General features: G+C 35.5%; 1 protein-coding gene across 2 annotated transcripts in view; it reads left to right on the forward strand.

Annotated features, from left to right (window-relative positions):
- Window positions 1-19,851, forward strand: part of AGPS (alkylglycerone phosphate synthase) — a 184,428-nt gene that overhangs the window by 76,998 nt on the left and 87,579 nt on the right. For both annotated transcript variants that reach the window (XM_006866676.1, XM_006866677.1), the window contains exons 10-11: window positions 2,492-2,600; window positions 10,385-10,512. In XM_006866676.1, the coding sequence (XP_006866738.1) occupies window positions 2,492-2,600; window positions 10,385-10,512 (237 nt within the window). The remainder of the gene's footprint in view (window positions 1-2,491; window positions 2,601-10,384; window positions 10,513-19,851) is intronic.

Raw genomic sequence — 19,851 nt, forward strand, 5'->3', positions numbered from 1 at the left:
ATAGCTTTTTCCCGCAAGAGCTGTTGACCTTTCAGTTAAGCCTGAGGGCTTAATCACTGCACTACCAGGGCTCTAGAAGCAATGAAAACAAACAGCTATGATCATTTCTTCAGGGTGTCTTAGGTTACTGGATGAGCCCTGTTGGCACAATTGTTAAAGTGCTAGGCTGCCAACCAAGTGGTGGGCATTTGAACCCACTAGCTATTCCACAGGATATAGGACAGTCTGCTTCCATAAAGATTTAGTCTTGGAAACCCTAACGGCACTTCTGTGAGGGGGCTTTAAAAAGTTTGTGGAAAAATTCCATTACCTTTCGATTCTGTTTTTCTATGAAATATTTGAAGCCTTCCTGTACACTTGTCCAACAGAGTTGCTGTGAGTTGGAATCAACTTGAAGGTAGTGGGTTTGGTTTTATTTGGGTGGGTCGTGGAAAATTGACTCAACAGCGCCTAACAACAACTCTCCAGGTGAATTAATTTGTGAACTTTATAGATATTTCCCATTATTTGATTTATAAATTATATAACTATCATCTTATAAACCTCTTAGACAGTCTTCACCTCTACTTATTTATTTAGTAGATGAGATCTGTTTATTTAGATGAGGACATCATCTAAGTAAATTATAGTCCGTTTATTTAGATGATCTCACCATTAGTACTACATTGCCTAAAGATTTAACATTTATATCTCAGGAAGAATAAATGTCTATGTGAAGACTGTTTTGCCTTAGGCGTTGGTCTCTTTTGAAGGAACTCCAAGGTCTGACTAGAAACCAGCAGTGTTTTAGGGTAATTTGTTACTTAAGTACTGTTCTAACCCGGTTTCCATAGCAATGTAGGTAACATGAAACATTTTGATGCCTTAGTCGAAATGTTCCTCCATTTGCAAACCATATATTAAATAAACTTCAATGAAGTACTTTTATTTGCTTAATATGATTTTTGTTTTGACATTATTAATGTAGTTAGTTTCCAGTTGAATATTTAAATTATTTTTCATTTCAAAATATTTACCAAATATAAAGGGGAAAAAATCCTTTGGACTAATTTCTTTAGCATATATCTTTAATCATTAAAAATAGACAAATTCTAAAGTTTAAATTGTTGGATAAAAAAGCTTATGCATTTTTAAGCTTGTAACAACCAAATTCCTTCATAGAAATTTTGTGCCAATCAACATCCCTGCTACTAGTATGAGAATCTTTGTTTAATTATATATATATATTCCATAAATTTTATATTTCTTTACTTGCTAGTGAATGGAAACTTTTAAAATGTGCTCATGGTAATTTTTATTTCTTATTTTGTGAATTAATTATTTATGCTTTCTTCTCATTTCCTTTTTATCTATTTAAAAAAAACCCAAAAAACCATACTAAAAATGTATTGCATTTTCACCCATTTCTCATTCAGGTCTAAGGAACTATTTTTGAGTGCCTCCCCTCCTCCCAATATACTTCTTTTCTCATTTGTATAAGACATCTCTCAAATGTTGTTGTTAAGTGCTGTCCAGTCAGTTCCAACCCACAGAAACCCTGTGTAGGATTTCCAAGGAGTGACTAGTGAGTTCTGACCGCCAACCTGATGGTTTGTATCTCAAACATACAAGGGAAAAAGTCAGTTTTTCCCAAGAGTTCCTGCAGTCTTCTTAATATTTCACACAAACATCTCTTCTGCCCCTCTTAAGTGATTAATTGTCTCTTACTCTTAATTTCTATTTTGACCTGATCTTAACTAATATGCTTTTCTTTTCACTCTTTTCACTAAGTGGCTAGAGCTGAAGGGTGAGATAAGGTGAGAAAAATGTGTTTTCTTAGAACTCCAGGTGTCTAGAGCAGTGCCTGACATGAATAATGCTGTTGTGTGCTGCTTTTAAATCGATCCCCAACTCAAGACACCCTTTGTAATATAAAGTAGAACTGCTCTGTGGGGTTTTCTTGGTTGTAATCATTCAAGAAGAAAAATCACCAGACCTTTCTTCCACGGAACCATTGAGCGGATTTGAACCACCAAGTTTTAGATAAGCAGCCAGTTGCATATTGCTTGTGCTCCCCTCCTGATATGAATAATAATGCTCCTTAAATATTGTGAAATAATATTTATAGAATGGATCTATTATGATGTTATCACTATCTGTTTCTTGAGTCCTTTAATTCATTCTCATCTGGATAATCCTAGGTTAAATTTGGTTTAAAGAAATATGCTTTTCAATTCTTAAGATGTTGAATACACCTAAACCAGTTTAAACAAGGAGTATACAATTTCAGAATTACATTTTCCCTCCTTATTTTAAAAACTATATACACATTTATCTTTAAGAATTACCTAAAGAATATTAGAATTCTGAAGGACATCATGATTTATCACTTAATCCAATATTTTAAAAGTGCTGTTTTACATAAATATATGCGTCTGTGTACATTTATACACATCTACACATAATTTATTGACAGATGTCTAGAATTTACATCATGTATTGTATTAAACAGGTGGTTCATATAAAAATGGTAACACCTAGAGGTATAATAGAAAAAAGCTGTCAAGGACCTCGTATGTCAACAGGCCCTGATATCCATCACTTCATCATGGGATCTGAAGGTAAATATAATTGTAAACTTATTATGAATAAATATAGGTTAGTGACTTTGTTTTGTATAAGTCTATGCTATTGTGATACCAGATCTTTGAAAGAAAGACTTTTTATATGTATAGTTAAGGAATAATGATTTTTAAGAAAGTTTATTATTTTAACTTGGTACTTCATAAAGTTTTTATTATGAGAATATCTTTGTAAATGTCCACTTACATTTTGCTTGATCTTTTTGTTTTTATTTGATTTTTCTTTGAAGTTTTTAATCAATTTTAGGAAGGGTAGTTGTTAAGTTAAAATGGTTTAACATTTTATGTTCTAGCATTCTTTAATCGTGTCATTATAAAGCATCATCTTATTGTCTTATATGTCTACACTTACATCTTTTGTTAAGGAACTCTGGTGGTGTCGTAGGTTACACGTTGGGCTGTCAACCATAAGGTCAGCAGTTCAAATCCACCAATCGTTCCACAGGAGAAAGATGAGACTTTCTGTTCTGAAACACTAAACAGGGTTGTTATGAATTAGAACTCACTCGACAGCATACAACCACCACTTCCATATCTTTGGTTATTTGTTATTTGAATTTTAAAAGTGGTTAAAATTCTGTTGATACATGTATCTTTTTAACTTCTGTTCGTTTAATTTTTGACTGCTTAAAAAGTATCTTTGCTTATTTATTTAATGCTGAATAGATTATCCGTTTTCATTTCATAAAAAATAATTAATTTTTGCTTTTGAAAAATTAAAAAAAAATATTTATATTCTTGGATAAAAGAGCAATACAATGAACTAGAATGTTAGGCATACATTTTATTTGTGACAGTGACATCAAGGAGGGAAAAAAGATCAGTTGTATCTCTTAGTGACATGCTAAAGATTATGTATTGGGCCAATAACCAATGGTATGACTTTGATTTTGTTCCTGATATTCACTGACAAACCTTTGTCAAGCTGTCTTACCAACTTACTCTTACTCCTTTTTTTTTACTGTTACGGTATACAGAGCAGATAAGTTTTCCATTCACTAAGGATTTCAAAACTTGTTTCTATGGGTTCTATAATTTCTCTCTCTTTTTTCATCATTCTTTTTCCTTCCCTGCTTTGGCTCTAAGGGGTACCAGTTCTATGTATATGATAATCCCCTGAAGGTGCCAAGGTGCCGTTGTGGGTTTCACCAATTTTCAAGTCCCTTCTCATAGTCAGGGCTATGTAGTCCTAAGTCCTGTGCAGTACTTTTGCATTGATGTTGTATTTTCACTTTCTGAGTGTGACTCTTTTCCCACCAAGTCCTCTTTTTTTCCTCCCCATGGAGTCTTTTAGGCTTTCCCTTACCCATATCGACACGTAGAAATTTTTAACACTTGGCAAAGTACAGAAGATCTCTTAGAATCTTTTCTTTTTATCTCTACCATAGATAATTTGGAGATTACACAGTTATCTCCTGTTAATACTGAAGGTATACTTTCTGTTTGGTTTTACTTGTTCTTGTTGATTATTATGTTTTTTTGAAGGGTACAGAGGACTCAGGGAAGGGAGGAGGTTGAGAATCAGATGATCATCTGTCTCAGATCTCCAGTGATGTTAGAGCAGAAATGCCACAAATAGTTGGCTTTAAGAAATAAGTCTATTCTCATAGTTTAGAAGGCTCGAAGTCCCAATTCAGGGCACCATTCTGGAAAAGGCCCTTGTCTCCTTTCAACATTTGTAGGCCCAGCATTCTTTAGAGCTCTCAAGGAGCCTTGATGTCAGTCGTTCCTGGATCTGAGAGCTTCCCTGAATCAGTGTAGATGTCCCAGGTCCAAAGGACACACTCCATTCCTGGCTCTTCTTTCTTTGTGGTAGTGGGTCCCTCTTTCTCTGTATATGTCTGTCTCCATTTATATCTCAGAAGAGATTCCTAATCCTGTAGATTTCATCCAGCCTCATTAGTATCATAGAAGTCAGAATTTGCAACACGTGGTTGATGATATCAGATCAAGGCTATCTTGTCAGATCACATTATGGAGGTGAACTGCATTGTAGGAAATCTCATCATGGGGATTACCCCTCTAACTGCCAAACCACAGAATCCAGGTCCAGCCAACATCACACAAAACCTTAACTATCATACTGTTATTCTTCTCAATTCTCAAGTCACTTGAAAATATGTATTTAGGTGATACACATTTTATTTACTTCAAGAAAATACTTGCATTATGTATTAGAAGTCCTCAGTTTTCTTTGAGAACAAATATTATATTTGAAAGTTGTAAAACAAAATTCTTAAATGCATTGCAATATGATTTTCTTAAAGCAGAAAGAAAAGTGAATGATATGCAAGCATTCATTTATATTCCATTGCCTTATATTTATGAATAAATTATATAGATATCAAATATTGGTATAATGTTCTTATATCCAAGTGGTAAGTAATCTGAGTAATTTTATATCAGGCAGCCAACATAATCTTCCCAGAGCAAAACAGTCAATAAATACAATAAAACCCAACAGACGTGTACCTTGTGATGAAGTGAATTTGTGAATACTTAATTTGAATGTAAGTCTGAATGAAAGCTGCTTCTTGTCTAACTGCATTTGGAATTTGGATGGATTTTGCTTTTATAGTGGACCCTCAGAACTCTGAGTTGGCTAGTTACACAATTTCACCTTGGTCATTTAATTTACATTACAGTAACGCAATGTTACATTTTATACTATTGTTTGTTTTGTTCTTTTAACCTCACTAATACTGTTATGGAGTCCTGGTGTGACACTTCAGGATAAAGCACTGGGCCACAAGGTCAGTTTGATCCACCAGGTCGGCAATTCAAACGAACCAGCCGCTCCTCGGAAATCCTCTACAGGGTCTCTATGAGTCGAAACCAATTCGATGACACTTAACAACAACAATACTGTTACGGGGTAGCATGGTGACTCTGGATGATAAGCACTGGACTATGAATTATAAGGTCTGCAGTTCGAGCCCACCAGCCACTTCCGTGGCGTGCATATGAGGGTACTGAAAATTCCATGGCTTGGGTCAGATGCACCTTAGTCCTCAAGCTGACTTCTTTGCTCTTCAACACTTTAAAAAGGTCTTGTGCAGCAGATTTGCCTAATGCAATACGTCGTTTGATTTCTTGACTGCTGCTTCCCTGAGTGTTGATAGTTGATCCAAGAAGAATGAAATCCTTGACATCTATGCTTTATAGTACCCTATTAAATAAAAATGTTTTCTTTTTTATATAAAAATTATGTAAGAAATTCCTTTGAATGTGTTTTTGTATTTGGTCAAGATGTAGAGAGGACATACAGTTAGTTCTGGGTGGAGGGGAGACTTTGAGAGCTCAGTTTTACATTCTGAATGTGATGGTAGATAAGTGGGAGAGACTAGTCTCTTCATTATAAACACTCCACTACAGGAAGTAATTTAGTTATAACCTAGACTGTCCAGCTTGGAAAAGGAGAAAACAAAAAAGCTAAGGGTAGGAAAGTGTGGCACGGTGCTGAAAAGTGACAATTCAGTTGGAATGAAGTTTTTTATTAGTCGAGTCACATACTAAGTTGATTGACTACGGCCAGACTCGTGCTTTCTAGTAGTTGTGCGACATACTAAGTGATTGTTTTATCCTTATTAGAGAAACGAGGATATAAACAAGCAGTGTAAGCAGGTTCTTCTTTTTCCTGGACTTACTGTTGTTAAGCGCCGTTAAGTTGGTTCCGACCCATAGCTACCTTTTATAGGGTTTCCTAGGAATGGTTGGTAAGCTTGACCCACTGACCTTGTGGTTCAAACCGACTTTGCAGTCCAGTGCAAAGGCCAGCGCCACGCCAGGACTCATTCATGGACTTGGAGGTAATCATGCCTTCTCTAGTATAGAGAGGATAATTAGGCTTGGGATTCTGAAACATTTCCCTATTCTCTGCATTTGAAAATAAGGTAAAGAGCTGAAACAGCAGTGTTATCTAATGAGTAAAAGGTTTGAAATAGTTGAAATTTGTAGTATCTTTTTTATAACATTTAAGGGTGGTGGTATATGGGATTGTATCAAAGATTTTTCTGAAATTAAGAAAACTTTTAGCTGTATGTTCAAGCAATAAGAAAACAACAAGTTTCACAGAAACTTGTGTTGCATGTTCATAACAGTATTATTCATACTAGCCAAAAAGTAGAAACAACCCAAATGTCCATCAAGCGATGAATGGAAAAAAAATGATTTCTAGCATATAAGGGAATATTATTGTGAAAGCCATGTGTGGACCATGTCTGACTTCAAACTCAACATCAGCCCAAGGCCCATTTCTATGAAGCAAAGGTCAGACATGCTTCCACCCTACAACCTTCTTTACCCTATTACCAACTATACCTCCCACAGCACTCTCTGCTTCATATCTAGGTTCCCTAAACCATTGCAGTAGCCATACAGATCTCATAACAATATTCACAATTATGGGGTTTATTAGGGAAATGATCAGAGTACATTCAGGATCATAAAGTAACTCAGGATGCAGTTGTTAGCCCATCAGGAATGCCTTTTCTCTTCTGTACTGTAGACATACCTCATTTTTGTCTTCAACTTCTCAGCCATGTGGCATCTTGACCTCTGCCCCAGTCCACTGGCCTAGAACCCACAGCTGCTCTATCTCTCCATACCATTGCCTCTGCTGTTGCCTCTGCCATCGCCTCTCCTGTCATCCACTTGGGATCTCACATTCCACTCATGCTCTTCCTTCTTGATGGTCCTGGGATCTTCTGATACGGTTCCTTTTAAACTTAGCTGGAGTGCAAAACTAGCCAATCCCAGCCTTAGAGTCCTGTCATGTACCTTATTTGCATGGTCCCATCCAATCACTTGGTGGGAATTAAGACATTGGCTAGAAAAGCTGTATCCAGAAAGTTCAAGGTACCATAATTATGCAATAAATAAGAAGGAATACAGTATTTTTTTAAATAAGAAATTAAAAATATTATACTACAAAAATACCTTTGTCTTTTTTTTTTTTTTTTTTTAGTGAAATATGTGAAGATTCACAGAATATATCAGTTTTTCATTTAGCAGTGCATATACATTTTGTTTCATGGCATTGATTGCAATCCTCACAATGTAAATATCACTTATCCTATTTCTTCCCTGTGTTTCCTACTTTTCATTCCTCTTTTTCTGACCTTTCTAAATGCTGTGCTTTTGATCTCAATGATTGATTATTCTGAAGTGTGTGTACCTCCCTAGTGTTACTGTTTTTCCTTTATGTTGTTGCTGTTAAGTGCTGTCGAGTCAGTCCCAACCCTTAGCGATCCTGTATAGGGTTTCCAAGGAGCGGCTGATGAGCTTGAACCGCCGGTCCAGCTCATTAACCCACAGTACCACCCCAGGACTCCGGGACCTGTTCCTCTTATGGATCTGCCTGTTGTTTGACTGAAAATTGAGCCATGGGGGTGAGCTCATTTCCAGAACTGAAGGATGACTAAGGTCCATAATCTTGGGGATTCCACCAATCTCTTTTTGACCAGTAAGCCTTGTCTTGTTTATCATTTGGAGTTTTGTTCATGTTTTCTCCCATTCTATCCAGAGCCTCCTAATGTGATCCTTTTGAGAAGAGTTGGTAGTGGTAACTGAACACTATCTAGTTCTGGCCTGAGGGTCATTGAGCTGATGTTCACATGGTCCATTAGTCCACTGGACTAATTGTGTCCATGTTTCTTCACTTTCCTTTTCTCCAGTCAGAGGGAGACCAGTAGATGGTTGCTCATGAGCTTTTAAGACTCCAGTCCCAGTGTTAGTCATCAGACATTGTCTTTGTGGACTATCTTATGTGAATTGGCCTAGATGTCCTATGAGACCATGGTCCTGAGCCTTCAGGCCTAGTGACTCAAGGAATGCTTTATCCATACAGGCTACAACATTGATGAACCTTCCAAACTTTTGAGCCTAGTGAAAGAAGTCAGCCATAAATGAGCACATTGTAAGATTCCATTTATGCAAAATATCCAGAAGAGGAAAACTTACAGAGATAGAAACTTGAATTATTGGTTACACAGGGATGTGGAATAGAGAAAATAGGGAGTTTAGGAAGTTACTGTTTAGTGGGGTGCAGAGTTTTCTTTTTTGGGGTGGTTGAAAACCACTGTGAATATCCTAAAAACCATTGACTTTTACACTTTAAATCAGTGAATTATATGAAATGTGAATTATATATCAATAAAGATGCTAAGGAGTCCTAGTGTAGCACTGTAAGATAAGCACTATATTGCTAACTACAAGGTCAGTGGTTCAACTCATCGGTTGCTCTCAGAAACCCTTTACAGGGTTGGTATGAGTTAAAATTGACTTGACAGCACTTCACAACAACAATAAAGTTACTAAGATTAAAGGGAAAATGTAATCGCTTTTTACTTTTTAGAATTTATAAGAATGAATGAATGTGTGTGAGTAAAATATGTGTGTGTGTAAAATATTTAGGACAAACTTGCAAGGATTTTGTGATTACAATGAATTATAACAGTTAAATTTGATATTTTCTGTAGGAAATCATTGTACAAGTATATATGAAAAATGTGGTATGATCTAATGGATGCTGACAGATTGTTTTATGTATATTATAAATTTCTTGGAAGCTCTGGTTTTTGTGATGGTTTTTATTTGTATCTACTGTTGTAATTAAGTTCTGGGATTTCACAAAATTTTTTCCTTTTCCTTTTTAAAATTATTCTCAAAAACATTTACTAATAACATCAATACTTTATTATAGTTTCTATTATCATTTATACATCAGAAACTACTGATGTGAGAAATCTTTAATTTTTGCATATAGTAGTTTTTAATCATGTTTAAGTATTTTAGCATAGATATTTTGGTCCTATGATTGTAGGATAAGCACCAGACTGCTAACCACAAAGTCAGGAGCTTAAACCCATCAGCTGCTCTGCAAAACAAAGATGAGGCTGTTTGCTCCTGTAAAGATTCACAGTCTCGGAAACCCTATGCCCTGTTCAGGGTCCCAGTGAGTCAGAATCGTCTTGATGGCAGTGGGTTTAGTTTTGGTTTGGTTATGCTTCACTTAGTTTTTCCTCACTGGTTGTTTCCCGCCCACCTCCACCTCCCCATTGTAATAAAGGAAAAATACATTTTTTTCTTTGGTTTGGATATTTCATTTGTGTTGAATATTTATGATATCATAATCCTGGTGTGACACTCTAGAGTAAGGTTCAAACCCACCAGTCTCTCCTTGGAAATCCTATTCAGGGCCCTGTGAGTTGGAAGCAAGTCAATGACACTTAACAACAACAAGGATATCTCTTTGGATTGTGTATTTTTCTCTTTCTCACAAGGGAAGCTCAGAATTGTCTTTATCTTCTTTTCTTTTGTATAAATTCTTAGGCAAAAAGACATGGTAATATTCCCTCTACTCTCTTAGGAAATTTTAAATCCTCATAGAAGACTAGGTTCTTTTTATCCCATTACATTATTTTCAAGGTTAAAAATAGTTATAAAATAGCAAAATATACTTTTGTCTGAATACATATGAGATATAGAAACCTGTTTTTTTCTAATCTTCTTGTTTTTTAATAATTCTTAATCGTTTAAATAACATTTCAAAGTAACTTTCGTGATGGATGATTACCTTAAAAATGTTTTAAAATATTTTTCTGTAAGAAAAATACATTTAAAAAAATTTGGGGGGGGTGGAACTCTAGAATTTAGTTGTTTCTGAAAAGATTTAAGTAACGTTTATTTCCTAAACAGAATTGTTGTACGTATGATTGAGAAAACTGGTATGTGAAGTATTGGAACTCCTCCTTCTTTTTCAGGAACTCTTGGTGTGGTAACAGAAGCTACGATAAAAATCAGACCAGTCCCTGAATACCAAAAGTATGGCTCAGTAGCCTTCCCTACTTTTGAACAAGGAGTAGCTTGTTTAAGAGAAATTGCAAAACAGGTAAAAGACAAAAACAAACATATGTTTTTATGGTTTTTAAATTCTGCATAATTGATTGTGATATGTCACAAATAATCTTCATGTTTAGTTGTTTATGTCTGTATTCTTTTCTTCAGTTCTGTATACAGAGATAATGTTAGAAAATCATCCCTTTAAGTGCAGTTGGTATTTCTTTCAGTAATTGCTATCACATTTATTTTCTTGGTGATGGCACCTAGTGTGGTTGTCTGGTACAGTTTTAAGCCAAGGTAAGATATATGAACTTGGATTGAGAGTTTCAGATGACTGTTTTTATTGAATGTTATAGTTTCTTAAGTTATTTTTAGATATTTTGTGATTAATTGATATAGTATGTAATTTTTCTTAAGTAGGACACTTATTAAAAATTTTTAAAAATGAATGAATATCAGTGACTCTAAAATTTAGAAATAAAATCAAACTTTTATCACTTCTTAAAATGTGCTGCCATTCAGCCCTGCTTTGTTTTATATCATTGAGGTATAGGTGAAATGATACTGTGTAGTATAATACATTTAGCTATAAAACGATTCTCATTTTCTCCTTCCTTCTTAAAATAAAGGATATTTTATCAAGATATTTTAAAAGACTATATAGTACCAAGTAATTTTTTTCTTTGTTTAGTTCTGTGTTTAAGTATGGAAAGTAAATGTACTTCTTTAGGTGTTTGGGTCATGGCTTGAACTATAATGGTTTGTGAAGAAATTTTTATTTCAACATTTTTTTCAGTGGGGAAATCAAGGGAATATACTCTAGTCCCTTTCTTGCTTTTCCCAGCCCCCTAGAGTTCTTCCCATCAGCCATACCTAACTAGATTCTTGATATGACCCAGGCAGGCCATCTTCCTCATCCATCCAGAGCAAGGTTAATGGAGGATCTGGCAAGGCGCAAAGGAAGGCTATCTAACAAGTAGCCTGTGTTCACTGTAAGATATTGAAAATAGAAAGTGGTAACGAGTTTCATTTTCTGATGATCTCAAAACAACTAATGTTAATATTTTAATGAATTTAAAATGAGAAAAGTATTTTATATGTACCTACATATTTTATCATTTCCATTGTTCTGTATTTCTTATGTGAATCCAAGTTTTATCTGGTATCACTTTTTTTCTTGCCTGAAAAACTTCTTTGAATATTTCTAATTGTACAGATTTGCTAGCAAATTAGCTTACCTTTTGCCTAAACATTTTTAAGTTACCTTCTTGTGTTGTCTGATATCTGGGGGGGAAAAAATGTTTGTTATGTGTTGTCCATTTTTAACTTGTTAATTGGCAGTAGGATAAGTCTAGACCCTTAGTGGCTGGAAGCAGTACACTGTGAATGTTTTGATGTATTTTAACATTTTTTTCATTTTGTAGGTTGGTATGATTTTTTTATTTATTTAAGGGTAGTTGTAAACAACTGAGGGGACTTCAAAAAATGCATGGAAAAATTCGTTATCTCTTGGTTCTTTTTATCCACAAATTTTTGAAGCCTCCTCATACAACTACTTTGTTAAAACACATTTAATAGTTTACATTTTAGCCACATTTCTATTCATGTAAATAGCTGCCTGGTGGAAGAGAACTAGATGGCAGCATACTCTGTTTGCTCATAAATTATTTGCATTTTGATTTTTATTTCTAAAGTTTGTGGCTATTTGCTTTGAATAAAGTGCATATTTAATGTGTTTTGACTCTCAAGTGGAATGAAATTAAGTCTCTCATTGTTTGTTTAATCTTCCCTAAGAGTTATTACTCTCTTCTATTCCTAGGCTTCATTTTCCATCTCTTGCTTGTGATTCTAAACGCTGCCTTCTTTTCCTGAGCTCCATCTTGGTATTTCTAATGGACTAATGGGCCTGTCCATGTGATTATCCTGTAATCTCTGCACATTTGTTGTCGTTGAATTAATCATTTCCACTCTTTCTCCTTGCATGTTTTCAAAACCAGGTTTTAATTCACACCTACAGTCTGTCCTCAATTTTCTCAGTTGATTTTTCATTCTTCTCTTGTAAACCATACTTTGTAAATCTGTATACTTCTTACCTTGTTGTATTGTTTATAGCGCTCAGGAACTTGTTCCTGTATCAATGCCTTTTACATGGTGGTGGTTGTTGTTAAGTGCTGTAGAGTTGGTTCAGACTTATAGTGACTCTGTTACAGGGTTTCTGAGGCTGTTTGTAAATCTTAGCAGGAGCAGAAAGTATCATCTTTCTTCCATGGCACCACTGGTGGGTTTAAACCACTGATACTGTGAGTCACAGTTCAGTGCTTATCTTACAGTTACCATGTGCCTTTTACATGGTTGTTGTTGATGTTAAATGCCACTGAATTGGTGCTTACTCATAGTAGTCCTGTATAGGTTTCTGAGGAGAAGCCTGGTGTGTTTGAACTCCTCAATCTTATGGTTAGACGTCCAGTGCTTATCCTACAACACCACACCAGGTTAGCTCTCAGTAAACATTTGTCAAATGACTTAATAGGCATGTAATGGATTGAGGTGAGAAACATAATGTGAGGTAAAAGGAGATTTTTAAATGAAAGATTTTCAGCAAGTCAGACATGCTGACAATTTCATCTCAGACACAACATTTGGCTAGTGTCTTTAGATTATAATACTAGAAATCAAAGAAATCTTAGGTTAAGATTATAGGTATGTAAAGAATTTGCTAGAGTCATCTTTCATCTTAAATTTGAACAAAAAAATTGGCAAATACAAACACTTTTCATTCAATCTGGAAGTCCAGAAACTTGAATAAGATGAGGACAAATACATTGCATTTTATTACTGGCTGTTTCCAGGCTGAGTAACATTAATATGCATTTAATGTAGAAGGACAGAGTCCTGGTGTGGCCCTGTAGGGTAAGCACTGGGCTGTTTTAACCACAAAGTCGGCGGGTGAAACCTCCCAGCCAATCCTTGGAAACCCAATACAGGGTTGCTCTGAGTTGGTACCAAATCCACGGCACTTAACAGCAACAACAGGGTTGAAGGCCACAATAAAATTTTAGCTGACTGTCTCATCTACTCAGTCATTTTAGATTCCTTATATTTTTTTTCTTCATTGCTTATATTCACTTGGACAATATCTATATTGAATTGAAATCTAAAGTCCACTACTTACTAGCTGTTCTTTGCAAGTTATTTGCCTTCCGTGCCCTGCCTATATTCCTTATTTGTAAAATGAGAGTATACTCTTTCTTGCCTCTTAAGTTTTTATTATCATTCTTCTTCACCACCACCATCATATTGTCCTCATTACCTCCGCTAAGTCTATGGAGTGTATCTGGAAGCTCTTCTTGCTCTACCCCCTCCACTACAAAATGTCCTTTCCATCTTTATTGATAATGCCCATAATTTTTTACTTGAATTACCCTACTGGTTTTCTAATTACTCTCTCACTAGCCAAGTTCCATGATCCTCACTATATAGTCAGAGTGCTCCTTCTTGAATACATCCCTTAAAACACCATTCTTCTCTTAGAAACATCCTGTTGATCATTGCCCTCATTGAGGTAGGGGGAGATGAGGGAAAACAAAAGGACATTGCTGAGTCTTGAACTATATGCACCAGAGTACAGAATCAAAAATGCAATGTAGTTGAGATTTGAGATTAAACAGTCTTATGTGATACTGTGGTTGTAGTTAAGTGCCGTTGAGTCAGTTCCAACCCATAGTGACCCTGTGTAGGGTTTCCGTGGAGCCAGCTGGTGAGCTTGAACCACCAACCTTGTGATTCAGACTGATTTTGCAGTCTAGTTCATTAAACCATTGTGTCACACCAATACTTATTATGTGTTACTAATAAGTATAAGGAGTCTTGGTGTGATGCTGTGGGTTAGATGCCATTTCAATTGGTTTGAACCACAAGGTAAATGGTTCAAGCTCACTAGCTGCTCCTTGGAGACCCTATACAAGGTCACTATGGGTCAGAACCAACTTGACAGCACTTAACAACAATAAGTATAAATCTTCTATGAAAAACGCAATCATTTTGATTGTTATTCTTTGTTTATTTCTGATATAAAGAGGCTGATCCTCATCTCCTGCTTTTTGAATTTTAGCTTACCCAATTGGAAAGTGGTGTAGTTTCAAATTCACCTCTAAATACTTTTGTCAGAGATATGTCCAGTGTTATCCATACACTTGGAGTTTTCCTTAAATAACTTTCTGAGACAATGATTCTATCTGTCAGCTTTCCGCTTTCAGGAAGTGCAACTACTTGATCACCTAAAAAGTTGACAAGGGTAAGCGTTCATAATTTTCTAGTATTTTCAGTTACATAATCAATAAGATTACTTCCCCCAGCTAGACATGGTATATTGTTGTTGTTAAGTGCCATGGAGTTGGTTCCAACTCATAACAACCCTGTATAGGGTTTCTGAGAAGCAGCTGCTGAATTTGAACCACCAGTCCTTTGGTTCAAACTGATCTTGTTGTCTAGTACTTATCCTGTATCACCATACCAGGTCTCTAGACATGGTATAGATCTCTTTATTCTTGATTGCTTCTACTTCAGAGGGAGAAGGAATTAAAAAGCAGACTAGCTCTGGAATGAACATTCTCGGTAGACTTGTTGCATTGGTACAGTTAAAGCAGAAGTGAATGGTAACACTTGAAATACTTACCTAAGAGGTTTTGATTCAGTTTAACTTTGTGGATATCATGTCATGATTAGGGAAGTAGAGTTGTTGTTAAGTACCATTGAGTCAGTTCAGACTCATAGTGACCCTGTTAAGGGTTTCTGAGGAGTAGCTTGTGAGTTTGAACTACTGACCTTGTTGTTAGCAGTCCAGTGCTTATCCTACAGTGGTACATCAGAACCCCAGGAAGTAGAGTAGTATTATGCCATGTTTGTTAAAATGATGAATTTGCAATAATGTTTAGAAGCAAGATTTTGAAGTAAAGTTTTAAGATTAAATAGCATTCATTATGCTAAAACAAGGCCTGAGCACTGAGCAAGTGAAGTTCAGGTGTCTTCTGATACTAAAGCTTTCCATCACTTAAAGGCCATGGAAAGTATCTTCATATTTAATGTGTTACAGCATCAAGAAGTAAAGAACTATCTGCAAAGCCTTATGGGTTTGCCTCTGATTTACTCTTTAGAAAATGGCTAGCTCACCAACTTAAAAAAACAACAACAACAAATTTTTACATCTAGGTAACATTTTCTTGTTAATTTTAAATCTTTGTTATTTTTTATTGAATTTTGTTCTTCTGGCAGTCCACAGTGCTTTTAATATTCTTCTTCAATACCATAATTCAAATGCATTTATTCTTTTATGGCCTTCCTTATTATTCATTGTCCAACTTTCACATGCATGTGAGGTGATGGAAAATACCATGGTTTGGGCCAGGTGCTGGTGCACTCTAGTCCTCAAACTGACATCTTTGCTCATTAACACTTTAAAGAGGTCTTTTGCAGCAGATTTACTTAATGCAATACGTTGATTTTTTATTTTTTTTGACTGATGCTTTCATGAGTGTTGACTGTAGTTCCAAGCAAAATAAAGCCTTTAACAGCTTCAATCGTTTCTCCATTTATCATGATGTTATTTATTGGTGTAGTTGTGAGGATTTTTATTTTCTTTACATTAAGGTGCAATCCATACTGAAAGCTTTAGTCTTTGAGCTTCATCTGTAAGTTTTTACGTGCTCTTCACATCTAGCAAGCAAGGTTGTATCATCAGCATATTGCAGGTAGTTAATGAGTCTTCCTTCAATCCTGATGCCACGTTCTTATAATCCAGCTTCTCAGATACAAGTTGAATTAGTGTGGTGAAGATACAACCTTGGCACAACCCTTACTTGATTTTAAACCATTTTTTGGCACCTGTTCTGTTCTAATGATTGCCTCTTGGTCTGTGTACAGGTTCCTCATGAGCACAATTGGGTGTTCTGGAATACTCATTCTTTGCAATATTATTCATATTTTGTCATGATCCACCTAGTTGAAAGCCTTTACATACTCAGTAGAGCACAAGTAAACATCTTTCTGGTGTAGTAAAAAAAGTATGACTGCAAAATCACAGAAACCTTTATTAAACAAAAATAATAAAATGCATATCCTTCATCTAGCTTTGTGAACTTCTGAAGGTGTTGGTTTCATCTCTATAACCTTTCCCTGAAGAATTCCATGCTCTTCGATTTATGTGGTATCAAAATGGCAGTTTTGGCATTCTCAAGGACTCAACTTGTGTTCTAAATTCTTTCGGTTTTGCGAACAGAAATCTGAAGGGGCAAGATCAGGGCTGTACGGTGGCTGAGATGTTTCCCAACAAAATTCTCGTAGTACAAACCTTGCTTCCTCTGAAGAATTAAGTACGTGCATTATTGTGATGGAAAAGAATTCCTCAGTGCTTCTTTCCTGGCTTTCTCACCAGTGCACGTTTCAGTTTTCTTAAAGTTTCTTTCTAATAATAATAAACCTCTGTGATCATCCTTCGCCCTTTGAGAAAATTTATCAAGTTACCCCTTTGGGGTTTCCCAAGGCAATCATCATAACCTTCTGAATGGACCTCTCTGATTTGAATTTAAGTGGTCCAGCAGATCTCCTCAGAAACCATTGTTTTGATTGAAATTCCTTTTCTGAAGGCACCGTGTGAAACTAAGACAAGTGTATTACTAAGAGAACTTCTCTGCAGCTGTCCACTCAATGAAGAGAAATGCTTTAAAACATCCAGCTTAGAATAAACCTGTACATGTATGAACTGGAAACCTAGTAGCAATACTTTTGAACTTATCCTTGCATTTTATAGTTTTCTGTCTGCTTTTCTGTATTGCAAATGTTGTTGATGTCAGGTGCCATTGAGTCGGCACTGACCCATAGCGACCTTATGCATAGTAGAACGAAACAGTGCCCAATCCTAGGCCAACCTCACTACTGTTGCTACTCTTGAGTCCATCGATACTGCCACTTGGCCAATCCATCTCAGGGGGCTTCCTCTTTTTCTCTGACCCTCCACCTTACCAAACACGGTATCCTTCTCCAGCGACTGGTCCCTCCTGACAATATGTCCTAAGTATGAGAGGCGAAGTTTAGCCATCTTGGCCTCTAAGGAGCACTCTGGCTGCGCTTCTTCCAAAACAGATCTGTTGGTTCTTTTGGCAGCCCATGGCTCTTTCAAGATTCTCCTCCAACACCGTAACTCAAATACTCCCGTGTTTATCTTAGGTTTATTTAGTGATAAATGATGTGCAAATACTGTATCACAATTTCAAGTTTATAATTTTATTAAAATGAAAAATAATGTATTTTAAGCATAAATAATTGGTTCAGTCTGATGCATTTTGTTGTTTTTGTTGTTACAGTTTGATTGTTCCAGTAGGAAGTAACAAAGTGCTCCCTGCGCTGTTACAATACAGGGGATTTCCCTGTATTTCTTTGCATGATTCAGGAAAAATTACCTTTCTTTTTAACTTTTTCTTAAATTTTATTTAATTAGTTGTTAATACATAAACAGCAAAACATAAACAGATTTAGCAGTCTCTACATGTACAGTTTAGTGACATTGAATACTTTCTAGGAATTATTAATTTTTAAAAAGTCTTTGTATATTCATTTAACAATCATAATCTGAAATCACTCTTCAAACCACATTGGAGATGTGTGTTTATTTTATTCCCATAGAATAAATGAAACTGCCACCCCATTGTTAAAACAATTAAAAAAGAAAGCCCTATTTTAATCTATCATTCTAATCATTTCATTTGGTGTATTTAGTAGTAATAGACAGTTTTTAGAGACTTAAGTACTATGGACTAAAAGCTTGTCTTATGTGAAGCTGATTTAAAAATCTCAATAGATAATATTTTAAAGCATTGCTCTCATTAAATGCAACGATAGCTAAGAATAGTTACTGGAATTTGGAGATACTATACTGTTCTATCAACCTGCATCTTTAATTTTTATTAAAATGCACATGTAGAAAGACATTAATGCTTACTCCTCTTTGAAATGGATAAATATTGGTATTATGGTTTAGAGACATTTGCATGTTAGTTTTCAGAATGTACAAATTTCAAATGGTACAGTTTTTGCTGTCCTGCTTCGTAACAGCATTCTCAGTCAGAAAAATTGAGAAAATTACCAGGTTTTGGCACTAGTCATTGTTCAATTTGGGATTTGGAATTTAAGCTGATAGCAGAAGAATTAAGATCCATTAAAGTAGATGGTACATGGTTTATGATTGTGCCAAATTCTTGATTGAATAATGAGTTTGCTGCGTGTAATTCTTCACTGTCATTTCATAGCACTTCCATTTTTGCAATATTTTCAGACTCAAGTTGCTTTTGAAATTGGAAACCGTATTTTGGATGAGTATCTTTTGGAAAGGAGCATACATGATTGTTCATGTATTGTTGTGTATATTTTCATCACTGTTCTTACTGAAGGAAATAAATTAAGCAGCCTTATACAGGCAGCAGAAGATTCTACTAAGTTCTCTCATCTGATCCTTGTCCATTTGTGGAATTGTCCTCTTTCAATACTTCACTGCCTTATGAGGAGCTAGAAAGGAAGATTAGTGGAAGATTAATGTCATTATATCTCATAAGTGGCAGTCCAGTACAATTTCCAACTTTATTCAGTAGATGGGTAAGTGATTTTTAAGACTTTCCTTTCTTAGAAAATAGATTGCCTACTGTAGCCTGTCAAGAGGGGGGAAATGGTGTTTTTGTCATCAGAGTATCAGTGTCAGGTAGAATTTTCGATTTTATTGTATAGTGATGTTGATGCCTTTACAACAAGGTTTAAGGGGAAAACGGAATGTAAAACTCAAAAATAATTTTAAAGTTTGTGTGTCCCCCCCCCCCCCCCCACCCCACATCCCCCAGTAAATACTTAGGCAGTATTTTTGCCTCATGGTATTGAGGGCCATTTGTTTCAGTGAAAGAAAAAAACTGACCACATGTTTGACATGGATGGATGGATTTGGACTCATTCTTCTGAAAAATGTCTTTTTCAGTATATAGAACCAGGTTTTAGAATCATAGGTTAAAGGCATCTTTTTCTCTCACTACATTTTGACAGGAAGTAGACCTGTCTACCTATTACCACTTTAATTTTAGACAAGTTTACACTGAGATGATTTTTTAAAAAATGAGTTAGGTCATGATTTGTAAAAAAAAAAAAAAAAAAGATCATGCCCAATGTCTTGAAATGTTCTATTTCAATTCTCAGTTGGTCTGGTTTCAATTTAAACTTCGTTATATTCATCAGAAGTTCTTGGGAATATATAGAAAACAGAATTGTTTTAAATCATTTTGTGTGGGTGTCATATTCTTTTTCTTCAGCAGAGAGAATAATCCTAGCCAAATGTTTAGTTTGTTGGTTTCTTTAC

The sequence above is a fragment of the Chrysochloris asiatica genome, unplaced genomic scaffold (genome assembly GCF_000296735.1).
Source record: "Chrysochloris asiatica unplaced genomic scaffold, ChrAsi1.0 scaffold00094, whole genome shotgun sequence".
In the NCBI taxonomy this organism is placed as follows: domain Eukaryota; kingdom Metazoa; phylum Chordata; class Mammalia; order Afrosoricida; family Chrysochloridae; genus Chrysochloris; species Chrysochloris asiatica.